Source organism: Excalfactoria chinensis, unplaced genomic scaffold (assembly GCF_039878825.1).
Source record: "Excalfactoria chinensis isolate bCotChi1 unplaced genomic scaffold, bCotChi1.hap2 Scaffold_68, whole genome shotgun sequence".
Classification (NCBI taxonomy): domain Eukaryota; kingdom Metazoa; phylum Chordata; class Aves; order Galliformes; family Phasianidae; genus Excalfactoria; species Excalfactoria chinensis.
The window spans coordinates 50211-63275 of NW_027315710.1; the positions used below are offsets into that span (position 1 = coordinate 50211).

General features: G+C 38.0%; 1 protein-coding gene across 1 annotated transcript; it reads right to left on the reverse strand.

Moving 5' to 3' along the window:
- Positions 1 to 11158: 11158 nt before the first annotated feature.
- Positions 11159 to 12124, reverse strand: LOC140265159 (olfactory receptor 14J1-like). Its single transcript, XM_072361044.1, has one exon. The coding sequence runs from the start codon at positions 12122 to 12124 to the stop codon at positions 11159 to 11161; it is 966 nt and encodes a 321-aa protein (XP_072217145.1).
- Between the last annotated feature and the right edge of the window lie 941 nt (positions 12125 to 13065).

Below are 13065 nucleotides of genomic sequence, written 5' to 3' on the forward strand. Positions count from 1 at the left end.
TACTGATTTTCATCCCTATAAGAGGTCATTCTATCTACAGAATGCTGCTTTTTAGTATGATATGACACACTGTTGCCAGAATACTTCTTTTCCTTTACAAATTAAGGACATTTCCACCCTAAATATCAGTCTCTGTCAAAATTTGGAAAATTTTCACAAGACTATCAATAGTGACCCCAGAAATCAGAAGTTCTTTCTTAAGTATCACTCTTTATCTTCGCAAAAGTAGGATTTTCTTTCCAAAATAATGCTTCTCAACCTTAAAAACATCATTTCCTCCCCAAAGTGCTGGTTTTTATCCCAAAAGATGACATTTTCTCTACAAAATGAAGCTTTCTAGCTCAGTTATCAAGCATTGCTTCCAGAATACCTGCTTTCCTCTACAAAACAAGGAGATTTCCACCCGAAATATCAATTTCTGACAACATTTAGTCAATTTTTCACCAGAATAACAATACTTATCCCAGAAATAAGAAGTTCTCTCCTAAGTATCACTCCTTATCCTTGCAATAAATGGAATTTTCTTTCCAAAATAATGCTTTTCATCCCTAAAGATAGCATTTTCTCCCCAAAATTCTGGTTTTTAACCACAATAGAAGATAACTTTCTCTACAAAACGATGCTTTCTGGGAGAATATGACGCATTAATTCCACCATGCCTGTTTGCCTGTACAAAAGTAGGGCATTTCCACCCGAAATATCTATTTCTGTCTACATTTAGACCATTTTTCACCAGAATAACAAAACTTATCCCAGAAATAAGAAGGTTATCACTCCTTATCATTGCAATAAATGGAATTTTCTTTCCAAAATAATGCTTTTTAATGCCTGCATATAGCGTTTTCTCCCCAAAATGCTGGTCTTCATCCCTGAAAGAAGACATTTTCTCTACAAAATGATGCTTTCTAGCATCATATGACCCATTGTTTCCAGAATTCCTGTTTTCCTCTACTAAGCCAGGACATTCCCACCCGAAATTTCCATTTCTGTCAACATTTAGAATAGTTTCACAGAAATATCAAAACTTCCCCACAAATTACAAGGTCTGTCTTAAGTATCACTCTTTATCTTGGCAAAAGTATGATTTTCTTTCCAAAATAATGCTTTTCACCCTAACAATAGCATTTTATTCCCAAAAATGCTGGTTTTCATCCCTGAAAGAAGACATTTTCTCTAATGCTTTCCATCGGAGTAGGCCACATTGTTTCCAGAATTCCTGCTTTCCTCTACAAAATAAGGACATTTCCACCCGAAATATCCATTTCTGTCAACATTTAGAAAATTTTCACGCGAATATGGATACTTACCCCAGAAATAAGAAGTTCTCTCATAAGTATCGATCTTTCTCTTTGCAAAAATGTTATTATTTTTACAAAAGAATTATTTTTAATACTTGGATATAGCATGTCATCCCAAAAATACTGGATTTCATCCCCTCATGAAGACACTTTCCCTATAAAATCTTGTTTTCTATCAGAATATGTCATACTGTTTCCGGAATACCTGTTTTACTCTAGAAATTAAGGACATTTCTAAACTAATTGGCAGTTTCTGTTAAAATTAAAACATTTTCACATTAATACCAATACTTATCGCGGAGATTAGAAGTTCTCTCTTAAGAATCATTCTTTATCTTTTCAAGAATACTATTCTCTTTCCAAAATAATGCTTTTCATCACTCAAGACAGCATTTTCACCCCCAAATTCTGGATTTCATCCCCAAAAGAAGACATTTTCTCTAGAAAATGATGCTTTCCATCGGAGTAGGCCACATTGTTTCCAGAATTCCTGCTTTCCTCTACAAAATATGGACATTTCCACCCGAATTATCCAGTTCTGTCAACATTTCGAGAATTTTCACACTACTATCGATACCTATGCCAGAAATAAGAAGTTCTCTCTGAAGTATCATTCCTTATCCTTGCAATCAATATAGCTTTCTTTCCAAAATGATGCCATTCCTCCCTAAATATAGCATTTTTTCTCCAAATACTGATTTTCATCCCTATAAGAGGTCATTCTATCTACAGAATGCTGCTTTTTAGTATGATATGACACACTGTTGCCAGAATACTTCTTTTCCTTTACAAATTAAGGACATTTCCACCCTAAATATCAGTCTCTGTCAAAATTTGGAAAATTTTCACAAGACTATCAATAGTGACCCCAGAAATCAGAAGTTCTTTCTTAAGTATCACTCTTTATCTTCGCAAAAGTAGGATTTTCTTTCCAAAATAATGCTTCTCAACCTTAAAAACATCATTTCCTCCCCAAAGTGCTGGTTTTTATCCCAAAAGATGACATTTTCTCTACAAAATGAAGCTTTCTAGCTCAGTTATCAAGCATTGCTTCCAGAATACCTGCTTTCCTCTACAAAACAAGGAGATTTCCACCCGAAATATCAATTTCTGACAACATTTAGGCAATTTTTCACCAGAATAACAATACTTATCCCAGAAATAAGAAGTTCTCTCCTAAGTATCACTCCTTATCCTTGCAATAAATGGAATTTTCTTTCCAAAATAATGCTTTTCATCCCTAAAGATAGCATTTTCTCCCCAAAATTCTGGTTTTTAACCACAATAGAAGATAACTTTCTCTACAAAACGATGCTTTCTGGGAGAATATGACGCATTAATTCCACCATGCCTGTTTGCCTGTACAAAAGTAGGGCATTTCCACCCGAAATATCTATTTCTGTCTACATTTAGACCATTTTTCACCAGAATAACAAAACTTATCCCAGAAATAAGAAGGTTATCACTCCTTATCATTGCAATAAATGGAATTTTCTTTCCAAAATAATGCTTTTTAATGCCTGCATATAGCGTTTTCTCCCCAAAATGCTGGTCTTCATCCCTGAAAGAAGACATTTTCTCTACAAAATGATGCTTTCTAGCATCATATGACTCATTGTTTCCAGAATTCCTGTTTTCCTCTACTAAGCCAGGACATTCCCACCCGAAATTTCCATTTCTGTCAACATTTAGAATAGTTTCACAGAAATATCAAAACTTCCCCACAAATTACAAGGTCTGTCTTAAGTATCACTCTTTATCTTGGCAAAAGTATGATTTTCTTTCCAAAATAATGCTTTTCACCCTAACAGTAGCATTTTATTCCCAAAAATGCTGGTTTTCATCCCTGAAAGAAGACATTTTCTCTAATGCTTTCCATCGGAGTAGGCCACATTGTTTCCAGAATTCCTGCTTTCCTCTACAAAATAAGGACATTTCCACCCGAAATATCCATTTCTGTCAACATTTAGAAAATTTTCACGCGAATATGGATACTTACCCCAGAAATAAGAAGTTCTCTCATAAGTATCGATCTTTCTCTTTGCAAAAATGTTATTATTTTTACAAAAGAATTATTTTTAATACTTGGATATAGCATGTCATCCCAAAAATACTGGATTTCATCCCCTCATGAAGACACTTTCCCTATAAAATCTTGTTTTCTATCAGAATATGTCATACTGTTTCCGGAATACCTGTTTTACTCTAGAAATTAAGGACATTTCTAAACTAATTGGCAGTTTCTGTTAAAATTAAAACATTTTCACATTAATACCAATACTTATCGCGGAGATTAGAAGTTCTCTCTTAAGAATCATTCTTTATCTTTTCAAGAATACTATTCTCTTTCCAAAATAATGCTTTTCATCACTCAAGACAGCATTTTCACCCCCAAATTCTGGATTTCATCCCCAAAAGAAGACATTTTCTCTAGAAAATGATGCTTTCCATCGGAGTAGGCCACATTGTTTCCAGAATTCCTGCTTTCCTCTACAAAATATGGACATTTCCACCCAAATTATCCAGTTCTGTCAACATTTCGAGAATTTTCACACTACTATCGATACCTATGCCAGAAATAAGAAGTTCTCTCTGAAGTATCATTCCTTATCCTTGCAATCAATATAGCTTTCTTTCCAAAATGATGCCATTCCTCCCTAAATATAGCATTTTTTCTCCAAATACTGATTTTCATCCCTATAAGAGGTCATTCTATCTACAGAATGCTGCTTTTTAGTATGATATGACACACTGTTGCCAGAATACTTCTTTTCCTTTACAAATTAAGGACATTTCCACCCTAAATATCAGTCTCTGTCAAAATTTGGAAAATTTTCACAAGACTATCAATAGTGACCCCAGAAATCAGAAGTTCTTTCTTAAGTATCACTCTTTATCTTCGCAAAAGTAGGATTTTCTTTCCAAAATAATGCTTCTCAACCTTAAAAACATCATTTCCTCCCCAAAGTGCTGGTTTTTATCCCAAAAGATGACATTTTCTCTACAAAATGAAGCTTTCTAGCTCAGTTATCAAGCATTGCTTCCAGAATACCTGCTTTCCTCTACAAAACAAGGAGATTTCCACCCGAAATATCAATTTCTGACAACATTTAGTCAATTTTTCACCAGAATAACAATACTTATCCCAGAAATAAGAAGTTCTCTCCTAAGTATCACTCCTTATCCTTGCAATAAATGGAATTTTCTTTCCAAAATAATGCTTTTCATCCCTAAAGATAGCATTTTCTCCCCAAAATTCTGGTTTTTAACCACAATAGAAGATAACTTTCTCTACAAAACGATGCTTTCTGGGAGAATATGACGCATTAATTCCAGCATGCCTGTTTGCCTGTACAAAAGTAGGGCATTTCCACCCGAAATATCTATTTCTGTCTACATTTAGACCATTTTTCACCAGAATAACAAAACTTATCCCAGAAATAAGAAGGTTATCACTCCTTATCATTGCAATAAATGGAATTTTCTTTCCAAAATAATGCTTTTTAATGCCTGCATATAGCGTTTTCTCCCCAAAATGCTGGTCTTCATCCCTGAAAGAAGACATTTTCTCTACAAAATGATGCTTTCTAGCATCATATGACCCATTGTTTCCAGAATTCCTGTTTTCCTCTACTAAGCCAGGACATTCCCACCCGAAATTTCCATTTCTGTCAACATTTAGAATAGTTTCACAGAAATATCAAAACTTCCCCACAAATTACAAGGTCTGTCTTAAGTATCACTCTTTATCTTGGCAAAAGTATGATTTTCTTTCCAAAATAATGCTTTTCACCCTAACAATAGCATTTTATTCCCAAAAATGCTGGTTTTCATCCCTGAAAGAAGACATTTTCTCTAATGCTTTCCATCGGAGTAGGCCACATTGTTTCCAGAATTCCTGCTTTCCTCTACAAAATAAGGACATTTCCACCCGAAATATCCATTTCTGTCAACATTTAGAAAATTTTCACGCGAATATGGATACTTACCCCAGAAATAAGAAGTTCTCTCATAAGTATCGATCTTTCTCTTTGCAAAAATGTTATTATTTTTACAAAAGAATTATTTTTAATACTTGGATATAGCATGTCATCCCAAAAATACTGGATTTCATCCCCTCATGAAGACACTTTCCCTATAAAATCTTGTTTTCTATCAGAATATGTCATACTGTTTCCGGAATACCTGTTTTACTCCAGAAATTAAGGACATTTCAAAACTAATTGGCAGTTTCTGTTAAAATTAAAACATTTTCACATTAATACCAATACTTATCGCGGAGATTAGAAGTTCTCTCTTAAGAATCATTCTTTATCTTTTCAAGAATACTATTCTCTTTCCAAAATAATGCTTTTCATCACTCAAGACAGCATTTTCACCCCCAAATTCTGGATTTCATCCCCAAAAGAAGACATTTTCTCTAGAAAATGATGCTTTCCATCGGAGTAGGCCACATTGTTTCCAGAATTCCTGCTTTCCTCTACAAAATATGGACATTTCCACCCAAATTATCCAGTTCTGTCAACATTTCGAGAATTTTCACACTACTATCGATACCTATGCCAGAAATAAGAAGTTCTCTCTGAAGTATCATTCCTTATCCTTGCAATCAATATAGCTTTCTTTCCAAAATGATGCCATTCCTCCCTAAATATAGCATTTTTTCTCCAAATACTGATTTTCATCCCTATAAGAGGTCATTCTATCTACAGAATGCTGCTTTTTAGTATGATATGACACACTGTTGCCAGAATACTTCTTTTCCTTTACAAATTAAGGACATTTCCACCCTAAATATCAGTCTCTGTCAAAATTTGGAAAATTTTCACAAGACTATCAATAGTGACCCCAGAAATCAGAGGTTCTTTCTTAAGTATCACTCTTTATCTTCGCAAAAGTAGGATTTTCTTTCCAAAATAATGCTTCTCAACCTTAAAAACATCATTTCCTCCCCAAAGTGCTGGTTTTTATCCCAAAAGATGACATTTTCTCTACAAAATGAAGCTTTCTAGCTCAGTTATCAAGCATTGCTTCCAGAATACCTGCTTTCCTCTACAAAACAAGGAGATTTCCACCCGAAATATCAATTTCTGACAACATTTAGTCAATTTTTCACCAGAATAACAATACTTATCCCAGAAATAAGAAGTTCTCTCCTAAGTATCACTCCTTATCCTTGCAATAAATGGAATTTTCTTTCCAAAATAATGCTTTTCATCCCTAAAGATAGCATTTTCTCCCCAAAATTCTGGTTTTTAACCACAATAGAAGATAACTTTCTCTACAAAACGATGCTTTCTGGGAGAATATGACGCATTAATTCCACCATGCCTGTTTGCCTGTACAAAAGTAGGGCATTTCCACCCGAAATATCTATTTCTGTCTACATTTAGACCATTTTTCACCAGAATAACAAAACTTATCCCAGAAATAAGAAGGTTATCACTCCTTATCATTGCAATAAATGGAATTTTCTTTCCAAAATAATGCTTTTTAATGCCTGCATATAGCGTTTTCTCCCCAAAATGCTGGTCTTCATCCCTGAAAGAAGACATTTTCTCTACAAAATGATGCTTTCTAGCATCATATGACCCATTGTTTCCAGAATTCCTGTTTTCCTCTACTAAGCCAGGACATTCCCACCCGAAATTTCCATTTCTGTCAACATTTAGAATAGTTTCACAGAAATATCAAAACTTCCCCACAAATTACAAGGTCTGTCTTAAGTATCACTCTTTATCTTGGCAAAAGTATGATTTTCTTTCCAAAATAATGCTTTTCACCCTAACAATAGCATTTTATTCCCAAAAATGCTGGTTTTCATCCCTGAAAGAAGACATTTTCTCTAATGCTTTCCATCGGAGTAGGCCACATTGTTTCCAGAATTCCTGCTTTCCTCTACAAAATAAGGACATTTCCACCTGAAATATCCATTTCTGTCAACATTTAGAAAATTTTCACGCGAATATGGATACTTACCCCAGAAATAAGAAGTTCTCTCATAAGTATCGATCTTTCTCTTTGCAAAAATGTTATTATTTTTACAAAAGAATTATTTTTAATACTTGGATATAGCATGTCATCCCAAAAATACTGGATTTCATCCCCTCATGAAGACACTTTCCCTATAAAATCTTGTTTTCTATCAGAATATGTCATACTGTTTCCGGAATACCTGTTTTACTCTAGAAATTAAGGACATTTCTAAACTAATTGGCAGTTTCTGTTAAAATTAAAACATTTTCACATTAATACCAATACTTATCGCGGAGATTAGAAGTTCTCTCTTAAGAATCATTCTTTATCTTTTCAAGAATACTATTCTCTTTCCAAAATAATGCTTTTCATCACTCAAGACAGCATTTTCACCCCCAAATTCTGGATTTCATCCCCAAAAGAAGACATTTTCTCTAGAAAATGATGCTTTCCATCGGAGTAGGCCACATTGTTTCCAGAATTCCTGCTTTCCTCTACAAAATAAGGACATTTCCACCCGAAATATCCATTTCTGTCAACATTTCGAGAATTTTCACACTACTATCGATACCTATGTCAGAAATAAGAAGTTCTCTCTGAAGTATCATTCCTTATCCTTGCAATCAATATAGCTTTCTTTCCAAAATGATGCCATTCCTCCCTAAATATAGCATTTTTTCTCCAAATACTGATTTTCATCCCTATAAGAGGTCATTCTATCTACAGAATGCTGCTTTTTAGTATGATATGACACACTGTTGCCAGAATACTTCTTTTCCTTTACAAATTAAGGACATTTCCACCCTAAATATCAGTCTCTGTCAAAATTTGGAAAATTTTCACAAGACTATCAATAGTGACCCCAGAAATCAGAAGTTCTTTCTTAAGTATCACTCTTTATCTTCGCAAAAGTAGGATTTTCTTTCCAAAATAATGCTTCTCAACCTTAAAAACATCATTTCCTCCCCAAAGTGCTGGTTTTTATCCCAAAAGATGACATTTTCTCTACAAAATGAAGCTTTCTAGCTCAGTTATCAAGCATTGCTTCCAGAATACCTGCTTTCCTCTACAAAACAAGGAGATTTCCACCCGAAATATCAATTTCTGACAACATTTAGTCAATTTTTCACCAGAATAACAATACTTATCCCAGAAATAAGAAGTTCTCTCCTAAGTATCACTCCTTATCCTTGCAATAAATGGAATTTTCTTTCCAAAATAATGCTTTTCATCCCTAAAGATAGCATTTTCTCCCCAAAATTCTGGTTTTTAACCACAATAGAAGATAACTTTCTCTACAAAACGATGCTTTCTGGGAGAATATGACGCATTAATTCCACCATGCCTGTTTGCCTGTACAAAAGTAGGGCATTTCCACCCGAAATATCTATTTCTGTCTACATTTAGACCATTTTTCACCAGAATAACAAAACTTATCCCAGAAATAAGAAGGTTATCACTCCTTATCATTGCAATAAATGGAATTTTCTTTCCAAAATAATGCTTTTTAATGCCTGCATATAGCGTTTTCTCCCCAAAATGCTGGTCTTCATCCCTGAAAGAAGACATTTTCTCTACAAAATGATGCTTTCTAGCATCATATGACCCATTGTTTCCAGAATTCCTGTTTTCCTCTACTAAGCCAGGACATTCCCACCCGAAATTTCCATTTCTGTCAACATTTAGAATAGTTTCACAGAAATATCAAAACTTCCCCACAAATTACAAGGTCTGTCTTAAGTATCACTCTTTATCTTGGCAAAAGTATGATTTTCTTTCCAAAATAATGCTTTTCACCCTAACAATAGCATTTTATTCCCAAAAATGCTGGTTTTCATCCCTGAAAGAAGACATTTTCTCTAATGCTTTCCATCGGAGTACCTGGTGTAGGAAACCTGCTGTGGCAGAGGGGATTGAACTCCATGTTATCTGGAGGGCCCTTCCAACTCCGGTGATTCTGTGATTCTGTGTTTCTGTGAGTAATGGGCACCTGAGACTGTAGAGTTGTTTACCTGACCTCATGGATGAGTTTAGCAGAAGAAGAGACAGTTCTTGATGTATTCCCCATCTACTACAAATTCCAGAGCTTAGGGCATTCCACTGCTGTGACTGACTTGCAAAAATAAACTCTATAATCCAGAGATTGGTTATAAAGCAGTGTCACAGTTTACTTTGATTTACCTGTGGTCGTGATAGGGGGTAGTTGCCCCGTAGAGCCCCCGGCCCAAAAATAGAAGGGAAAAGGAGAATGGGAAAAGAGAACAGCGGCGACAATCTAAGGAGGAAAACTTATTTTACTAAATATGATATCGGAATACAAGATAACACAATATAATACAATATGATTGAGGTAAATAAATTGAACAAAACAGAGAGAGAGTGCCCGAAAAATGAGAGGCCTACTGTGAACTCTAGGCGACACGGCTGGAACACTTCCCACTCTCTGAGAGTTCGAGAGAGAGAGAGCTCCAGCCTGGGAGCGAGATTATCGATGTCCTCCTCCCATGACTTAGCTCTGGCCGCTATGTCCTCTGGGATACGTAGATTTCTTCTGAGAGCTGAGTATTCGGGACATTGTTATTCCACAGAATTGGAGTATGAACCTTTTAATGATCCATACTGCACATGATGTTATGGTGTGGAATATTGACAGCAACATTACAAAACCATGACAACAGGGGCAACTGACACTGATACTGCTGCCTCCTGTGATTGACCAAGATCGATTTGGAGGTTTCCCCTTTTAGTTTGGGTCTCAGTTTGGAAACTCTATCTCTCCACAGTAGTATTATATAGAGTTGGGTAAGCCCAAGCTAAGCCCCAGATAAGCCATTCCTCCTCAGATCTTTCTGAGCTGCACCATCCCTTACTCAGTTACTTTCTTCATTTCTCAGGGTCCCACGGCTGTTCAAAAGTAAAATCCCATGACACTGGGTGTCCGCACACTTCTAAGCTCTCTCCTAAACCTCTCCATATTCTGCACCAATCAGCATTCTCCGGTTTTGGGGAAGGCTTCCCCCACAGAATGTAAATTACAGTTTCAAGGAACGCATTCAGAGGGACTGACAGCATGGTACCTAAGTTGGCACCCTGAGCATGCATAAGGAACTGGGATGAGCACCTGGAGACCAGTCCAAATACTGTATTGTCAGTTACATGAACTAGGATGGACAGGAACTATGCAGGTATTTCTATCATGCCCTTAATTGATTATAGGTATGTGCAACTCTGACACAGAACATGAGGAACCAGAGTCAGAGAGCGGCTGGAATCCGGTCCAGAGTCCCACCCTGCTTCCTCTTCATGCCAAGTCCTCCAGGGATGCCGAACCTGCGCCCCCACGCCCCAGAAACCCAAAATGCCCCAAACAGTGGTAACACAGAAAGAGGATATTGAATCTTTAAGTGCCACTGTTCTGCACAATGTTCTGTTGTGGAATACTGACAACAGAAATCACAAAACCACAACACAGAGGCACTGACAGACGTGAACCTGAAAGCACAGACCCCAGCCAGGAGCCCAGGGATGGCCCATCAGCTGTTGCAGGCTGAAGTCACCGCAAAGTCTGATGAACAGCCGTGTGCTTCCTGCTGGACTGTGGGTTTCTGAGATCATCTCACCCCGATAGCTCCAGAAATGTCTCACAAGAAGGAGAACAGACAGAGTCACTGTATGTCCTTTATTCTGTTAAGGTACACAGAGAGCCTGGTTCATTATGTACAGTGCGTCTGGGCTACTACAAAGTTACAAGTTAATGAGGAATTGGTTTGAGTAATGATGTTTCAGTGAAAAACATAACAGTATTAAAATAACAATAATAATAAATTACAGTTACAAAAGTTGATCAAAACAAAACAAAGAGTTTGCATCAGTAAAAAGCTGCATTACATGTCATGAATTCCAAATGATGGGCAGTCGAATGTTTGTGAAACACATTTGTTAATCACTTTCCTCACTGCATCCTTTACTTCCTGGTTCCTCATGCTGTAGATAATAGGGTTCAGTGTTGGAGGTACCATGGAGTACAGAAGTGCCACCATCAGGTCCATGGATGAGGAGGAAACTGATGGGGGCTTCAGGTATGCAAAAAAGCCAGAACTGAGAAATAGGGAGACCACAGCCAGGTGAGGGAGGCACGTGGAGAAGGCTTTGTGCCGTCCCTGCTCAGAGGGCATCCTCAGCACGGCCATGAAGATCTGCACATAGGACACCACTATGAAAACAAAGCACCCAAAGAATAAAACGGCACTAAAAATGAGAAACACAACTTCCCTGAGGTAGGAGTCTGAGCAGGCAAGTTTGAGAATCTGGGGGATTTCACAGAAAAACTGGTTCAAAACATTGCCTTGGCAGAGAGGCAGTGAAAACGTACTGGCAGTGTGCAGCAGGGAATTGAGAACCCCAGCGCCCCAGGCAGCTGCTGCCATGGTGGCACAAGCTCTGCTGTCCATCAAGGTCCCGTAGTGCAGGGGCTTGCAGATGGCAACGTAGCGGTCATAGGACATGATGGTGAGAAGGGAAAACTCTGCTGACATGAGGAAAAGAAAGTAAAAGAGCTGTGCAGCACATCCTGCGTAGGAGATGGCCCTGGTGTCCCAGAGGGCGTTGGCCATGGCTTTGGGGAGAGTGGTGGAGATGCAGCCCAGGTCGAGGAGGGCCAGGTTGAGCAGGAAGAAGTACATGGGGGTGTGCAGGCGGCGGTCGCAGGCTACGGCTGTGCTGATGAGGCCGTTGCCCAGGAGGGCAGCCAGGTAGATGCCCAGCAAGAGCCAGAAGTGCAGGAGCTGCAGCTGCCGCGTGTCTGCCAACGGCAGCAGGAGGAACTCGCTGATGGAGCTGCTGTTGGGCATCTGATCTTCCTGGTCTTGGAGTCCTGCTTAGAGTGCAGAAGATAATGACAAGTCCAGACCATTCTCAGAGACACTCCTACTACTATACTGTGAAATGCTTTTGTTCTTCTATGTCAGTGTTCATTTAGCACCACAACTTGAATTTAATTTCATGAAGTTCAACATCCTATAAGCAGATGAAGCATAAGGAGTTTTTACCTTCCTCTCATTTTCTAATCTTATCCCATCTCCCTGGATTTTTTCATCTGTTTCATGTCTCATATCTTTACCCTCACTGCTCTTAAAGCCCTCAAGCCCAACCATTGTGCCCTCCACTTTCTGTTCAGGAAACCTGCCTATTTGCAATATAAGTGCATTATTCTTATCAACAAAAAATGATAATTTCAACTACTTCCACCCTTTATAAGGTTCCTCTCCCTGAAAGGAGAGGATGAAAACACATCACGTGTGACAGTTCACAAAACAAACAGCCCCCTTCAGATTTCTGCTTCCAATCCTTTTCCATTTGTTAACTAAGAAAAAAAAAAAAAAAAAAAAAAAAGAAAATTCCTACCTTGGGTCGTGGCTTGCCAAGGCGACTCCTTGTTCAAGTTGAGTGCTGATCCTGACAAGCCACAATGTCCCATACCCAGCACACAGCCCCTGGGTCACAGCAGGGACCCTGCTCTGAGCATCCACCTGCAGTCCTGGCTGCACCGCCTGCAGCCGTGTTGGGACACGCAGCACTCAGGGCTGTGCTCTGACACTGCAGCACAGAAGCCCTCAGCTCAAGCAGAAGGCTTTTTCCACAGTAAAGAAACACTCAGTGCCTGCAGCCTGATCTGCAACAAAATGTCCCAGTTTAGATAACCCTCTATGAAAAGCAGCTCATGGTCTGCAGTGAGGCTTACCGTGTCATGATCTGTCAGCAATGCTCCTGCAATGAGCTCACAGACTGCTCA